Source organism: Arvicanthis niloticus, chromosome 20 (genome assembly GCF_011762505.2).
Source record: "Arvicanthis niloticus isolate mArvNil1 chromosome 20, mArvNil1.pat.X, whole genome shotgun sequence".
Taxonomy (NCBI): domain Eukaryota; kingdom Metazoa; phylum Chordata; class Mammalia; order Rodentia; family Muridae; genus Arvicanthis; species Arvicanthis niloticus.
In genome coordinates this window covers 33,582,946-33,589,601 of record NC_047677.1, presented here as the reverse complement: position 1 = coordinate 33,589,601, position 6,656 = coordinate 33,582,946, and the positions used below count along the sequence as shown (strand labels likewise).

Genomic DNA, 6,656 nt, shown 5'->3' with positions numbered 1-6,656 from the left:
CAACGGGAAAGAAGCATACTGATTTGGTGAACCGGTAGCTTTGCACAGCGTGAATCCAGCCAGGAAAAGTTTAATGCGAACACCAGCTCTATGAACACTAGGAGGTGCCAAGATTCCCCGAACACTTCTAATGCAATAATCTGTCCAATGTCTTTGAAAAGCTTCGAGGCCATTAATGGTTGTGATTTTACTTTATGCCTGGGGGAAGTGACCCGGGAGTGTCTGGATTTGACAGTAAACATCCTTAGTAGCAGCCTTCAAGCAGGTAAATGTAGGGCAAACCCCACAGCCAAAGGAAGCATTAAGTAACCAAGATGCGAATATGTAGGGTCAGGCTTGTAGCACAGCGGTTATGGGTGTTTGCCCAGCACTCAGACGACCCTAGATTCAATCTGTACATGCATAAAGTGGGTACAGTGCCCTTGGTGTCTTGGGAGGTGGGGGTAGGAGGGTCAGCAGTTCAAGGTCATCTTCAGCCTGGGCTGCAAACCTCGTGTGTATGGAGGCTCTTCATTCTCCCAGTATAGTACCTTGTTTCCAGGCTTTTTATTACGGAAATTTCACTTGCGAGAGGAGACAGTGTAGTAACCCCACCTCTTCCACAATTTTAAGTCACAAGTCCATCCATCCGCTTCCCTCGGTTTTTTGGAGTAAGTTGCGTATTGTCACTTCCATCACTAGGTAAACATGCACCTCTAAAATTAGAGTCAGTTTTTCCTACTAAAGACCACAATGCCATGATCAAGCTTTTAAACCTTACAAACATTGCTTAAGATCAACCATTAAGGGCCAAAGCCCCAAATCGTTTATCGTCTCCCCTTTAGAGTTTGCCTTCTGTGTCAACACCAGAATTGCTACTTAAGTAAAATTCTCAGTTTCCACTGTAATTCGAGCAGCAGGTGGCCTCACGGTCCCGTGAGTGGGCGGGGCCTGAGCTCCGGTTAGGCGTCGCTGCCTCCCACACCCGTTGCCTTGACGATGAGAGCTGCTTCCTCTAAAGAAAACATGGCAGGGTCGTCCACAGTATTGACCTCCTGGGGGATGGCTACCCCCGGGGTGACGCCACCAGGCAGCACGGCTGACTCTGAGGTATGCGCCCCTTTCTGGGCAGTCCTTTCCTGGGTCCTCCGCTTTTACCAAGGTCACTCAAGGTCAAGTTCAGAGTAACTGGGGACTCAACGGGTAATGGCCTGCAAGCTGCTCTTTTGAGCAGGGGTCCCCAGGACCCCTGAAGCTCATCATAAACCCTGTGAGCTTACTCTGGAAAGTTCCATGCTCACACAGCCTTACAAATATGCAAATCTTCAACTGGAAGAAAAAAAAAAGCAATCTCTGATCTTAAAGGGGACCAGTCCCGTTTTTCAAATGCCACTGATTGACTGTGAAGATCAACAACTGATCAAAGGGTGTTAAAGATTGCTGGCTATCTGAGTGAGTCAGGCTTAGTTTCTGTTGTTTCCTGGCCCTGTCCCAGCAGACAAGACCAAACACCCTGAGAGTCTGTTCTCTGCCTCTGCCCTCCTGGCTGTTACTAAATTTGCCCCTGGTACTCCAGGAATCTCTTGGATAGCACAAGGTCACCTTAAGACCCCCTCCTAGTACCAGCTATTAATGGGTGGGGGCCATTAAGTCATTTTGCCCCGAGACTTAATGCTTGAAAGTTTATTATTATTGTACTTTTACTTATTTGCGGTTGGGTGGACTAAAGTCCCTGTACTGGTGATCAGTGTGGAGGTCAGAGGACCACTTGATGTGGGTCCCAGTGATGAAGGTCCGGTGTTCAGCTTCGGCAGAAGGTGCCACACTCCTTGCTAAGATTTTAACCATGAGTGCATCAGCTAAGGCATCTAATTTTGTTTAATGTTTAAATCTCCTCACTGAGTCTACCAAGTACTGTTTGTAGGATGTTATTTTTCTTTCCTTCCTTTTTTAAAGACTCCAAAGAGTGAATAATGAAGTGTTAATTAACATGGCTTTGTTCAGCCTCCATATTAGTCTAAACAACAACAGTCTTTGTGGAGAAGATAAGTGTTCACTGCAGACTCAGCAGTCAGGAAGCACAAAGCCAATAATTTCATGCCTTCCTCTCCAACAAGCGAGCAAGCCAGTCCCACCCCACCCCCTCCAGGTCCCCCAGTACTGCAGGCAGACCGCTAAGCGCTAAGCCTGCGGGCTCTCCCATGAGCCTTTCTAAATAAAATTAGCATACATTAAATGCACATTTTAACATGATAAACTGGATGCTAAGCTCATTCCTCCCTTGTGATCACTAATGTAAGTTAACATAATTTTTAAACCAGCATAGGAAACTTTCCAATTAAATTCCGTATCGTTTAAACATACACAAAATCTTCTATGACTATATGTCTCCTTGTGCTCACACACTAACTTACCAGTGGATGTAATGCCCTTTCTAAGAACATTTAGTGATTTGAGGCTAAATGAATCAGTATTTGAGAGAGAGAGAGAGAGAGAGAGAGAGAGAGAGAGAGAGAGAGAGAGAGAGCCCTTAAAAAAAGACTGAGTTAATATGCATAACATGTACACATACATAAATCTATATTTCAATTTTTATTAGCTCAATCTTTTTATTAGTAAGAAACTGAAGAAATCCAGTTGTTCCCAGGCTTACTTAACCAACAATGGCAGTTAATATTCAAAGGTGCGTTCTCCATTTTCCAGCCCTGTAAAACCGAGTCTTTCTAGAACGCAGCAAGATGGTCCACCATCAGGACCGCCCTTCTGGGCTGTCTAGGGTCTTTGAGGTTGGCAGGAAAACATGACAAAAGACCCTTGTAGGCCAAGTGCCAGGGCCAATGCAGGGAAAAGCCCTTGGGTCAGATTCCTTGCAGAGCTGACCCCCTTAATAGGGATCTACTTTAGGGTTTCTTTTCTGGTAAATTCTGCATTTAAATTGATTCAACCAGATGACCAGCTAGTCACTTGAGGCATGCAAGAATGAACTATTTATTTTCCAGCCAAGTCTATCAGAAATAAAGCACATGCTTTAATCACTGTGCTTCCGCATGTGTTGGTGATGGGCAACATGGAGAATAAAAATGGCTGCCCTATTCACATAGTAGGTCCTCAAGCACATTGCATTAGCACATTGTTATCATAGGCAGTCTGCCGTGTGCCATACAAGGCGGTCACCAGAAACTGGGGTCTACGCTGAGATACCCTGAGCAGAGGGCATAGGGTGCAGAACTAGGAAAGCAGACTGTGTGGGGACATCCCACGAGCTCTGCTTGCTAGTATCTGAACTATGAAGTCCGGTTTCTTCAATAATATTGAACAAAAATACCTAAACTTTCAGCCTTTATTTATGTGAATGTGCAAGGACAAAAGGGAAAAAATAGCAAAAATTGAAACTAAAGGATAGCTATTGTAGACCTATGTGAAAATAGCTTATAAGTAAATATCCAGTTCAAATTCTGCAGCCTCCTGGCCAGTTCATTCATAAATAGTATCCTCAAAAGATGCTAATTCTTAAAAGAGTTGTGGCTTAGCTCACAGGAGAGAACTACAGGGAATGAAAATGTTTCTGACCGGATCACTGCTGCTGAGTATGAATCATAGCATGTCCCCAACAGGGGACGTGAACCTGGTCCCTCTGGTAAATCACCGGAATGCAGACATTATCTTACAGGAAAAGATGCCGAAGTTTGTCTTAGAGATTGTCAGTGTGTCTGGTGGGAACCTGCAGGCAGATTTATCTACAGTCTGATGGTCCTCTAGAACGTTAGAGGTGGTCCTCCCAAACTCCCTGTTGGGCTCCACTTAAATAGCAAACCTTCAAGTTTCTGCGTTTTCAATATCATCCAAGAAACTTCCTCATGACTGAAGTATCATCCTTCCGTGTGGATGAACCGCTGTACGATACAGGTCAATCTGGGCAGACTCTGCGATAGTGTAAAAAACAAAAAAAGGTAACATAAATAGACCTCAAATGTCACCATCTGTATTAGCGTGCGGATGCAGGGACACAGCCTGGCCCGTTTTTTTCCTGTGCTTAGAGCGACAGACCCCTTGAAGCCATCCTGTTCTCCCTCTGCCCTCTTCTCAGGTGAAACCAACTCACTTTCAGTCTTCTGATATTAAGAAATTTAGGCTCTAAGAGCAAGTCTTTAAGAAGTCCAAATTCTTACGTATCGGTGGGGGAGGCTCTTGCATATGCCAAGGGGCACATGCGGAGGTCAGAGGGCAACACTGGGGTGTCTGTACCTTCCTTCCACCGTGAGCACCAAGGATCAAACGCTAGTTATCAAGCTTGTGCTACAAGCAACTGACCCACTGAGCCATCTCACAGACCCAATATATATTCAATAATATATAATAATAATATTATATTACATATATATAATATATGCTATATATAATTATATATGCATGTGTATGTATATGTATATGTATATGTATTGTATATGTATGTATATATATTTTTGTGTATATGTATGTATATATATAATTTGAAATGAGTAATATATATATATATATATATATATATATATATATATATATAATTTGAAACGAGTATTCTTTCTGCTGAGTATAGCAGCCTGTCTCCTATTATCACACACAGAACAGGTAGGGATAATATGAGTGGACTTGCCATTGAAGCAGGATAGCGCTTTTCTATGTATATGCAAAATTACACATCTTAGATTGCTATTCTTTTCCACTGACTAGTCTGTGTGTGTGTGTGTGTGTGTGTGTGTGTGTGTGTGTGTACACATATGTGAAAGCCAAGAGGTCCACATCGTATGTCCTCCTCAAGTCACTTACCCCCTTAATTTGTGAGACAGGGCCTCTTCTTACTGGGATGTGAACCTCACAGATTCCCCAAGACTAGTGGTTCTCAACCTTCCTAAAGCTATGACTCTTTAAGACAGCTCCTCATGTTGCGGTGACCTCCAACCGTAAAGTTACATTCTTTGCTACTTCCTAAGTGCAATTTCGCTACTGTTATGAATCATAATGTAAAGATCCCGGAGACAGAGCACTGGGGCAGGGGTCGCGACCCACAGGTTGAGAAGTGCTGCTTTAGACTCTCTGGCCATGGCGTTCCAGGGACCTGCCTGTCTCAGCCGCTGGAGCACTGGGATTACTAATGCCCACCCTGGCTTTTCATGTGAGTTCCAGGGATCTGAACTCAGGCCCCGGTGATCTCATGGCAGGCAGTGTATCCACTGAGCCATCCTCCCCAGACTGAGGAGTCTACCCATTCTTTATCAGTGTTACACCATTTACATATGGAACTTTTGCATCTAATTTGGGAAGGCCCCGCCCACCATCCCCACTCCTTCCAAGTGTCTGTAGTCCCTCCTAAGAATTTAAAAGTTATCTTGTATAGTTCTGGGAGAATCCCACCGGAGTTCAGAGTTGTCTTTGCTTTACATTTATGATGTGAGAGGAATTTATTCCTTGAGTCTGAAGGAGGTTCTGCTACGTATCCTTTATCAATTCTTATCCCTCAAGTTCTGACCGAGTTTTAGAATTTTGCTACAATTCTTATGCCTTTATTATACTCAGAACAAAGCACAATTCAATAACTCTGGACATTTCCATTTATAATTAGTTTCTCGAATGGAGAAAAGAACCCGGCTTTGTGTATTTATGTAATGTATAACCATCTTACCCCGTTTCCTAGCTGAGCGGTAGTACAATGTCAGCCTTCTTAAGGACACTATGATGTCATCTTCAAATAAAGGGCCTTTTGTTCCTTTGTGTCTAATGCTTAAGCCGAATATTTCATTTTCTTATCTTCTTACCATAATGGAGAAGAATGAGTCTGATGTTGAATTACAGGAAAGTTGCTTGTCTGGATCACATTTCCAGCTCTTGGTTCGACAGCGCTGACGACTGTCCCCGTGTTCCCTATGATGGTGGCTGTTAGTTTTGGCAAATAGTCTCTGGCCTGGCTTTGTTTTCTTTCTCCATTTACTTTTACCAAGTGCTTTGCTGCTGAGTCTAGAAGGTACCTGGTCAGCGTTTATGTAACAGTCGCCAACTCGATGTTGAATTTGACCTAAAGTTGACATTTCCATCATGGGTTCTGTCTGGGAGATGGCCCCTCATCGTGCTTTATCATAGTGAGATCCACGCTTGCAAGATTGATCTTTAACTAGTTCTTTAACTAGACAGTCCTAGTTCGTTAGAGCTTTGGGTTTCTCTATTCTCTTTATTCTTCTTTGGGCTCTTCCATGTAGATGCGCACACCACAAAAACTGAACTCTTAAAAGCCTAAAATTCTTAACCTAGGTTTTGATTGACCTGGGTTTTGACCAAGTGTAATACCAGATGGACATGTTGACTTTACAAAAGGTAGAATCCAGTTTGGGGTCCCGTTTGGTCAGATACATTTTCTCCTCTATCCTCACTAAATATTTTTCCCATTAATTTCTGTATTTGTTCACTTTACATTCCAGTCGCAGCCCCTCCTTCTCCCAAGCCCCCACCATGTCACACAGCCCATCCCCACTCCCTTCGCCTGTGAGAAAGAAAGATTCTCGCCCCGCCCCCCCCCAACCCGGGGTACCAACCCATCCTGACACTTCAAGTCACTGTAGGACTAGGAACATCTTTTCTCACTGAGGCCAGACAAGGCAGCCTAGTTAGGTGAACAAGATCCACAGGCAGGCAACGGAGTCAGGGTC

At 43.8% G+C, this 6,656-nt stretch overlaps 1 protein-coding gene across 8 annotated transcripts in view; it reads left to right on the top strand.

Annotated features, from left to right (window-relative positions):
• Window positions 1-917: 917 nt before the first annotated feature.
• Window positions 918-6,656, top strand: part of Cabcoco1 (ciliary associated calcium binding coiled-coil 1) — a 107,230-nt gene continuing 101,491 nt past the window's right edge. For 4 of the 8 annotated variants that reach the window (XM_076917071.1, XM_076917069.1, XM_076917068.1 and 1 more), the window contains exon 1: window positions 937-1,089. In XM_076917071.1, the coding sequence (XP_076773186.1) occupies window positions 979-1,089 (111 nt within the window). In that variant the 5' untranslated portion in view covers window positions 937-978. Of the gene's footprint in view, window positions 1,090-6,656 lie in introns of all 8 variants that reach the window. The other 4 variants (XM_076917066.1, XM_076917072.1, XM_034524433.2 and 1 more) reach the window with 3 other exon arrangements.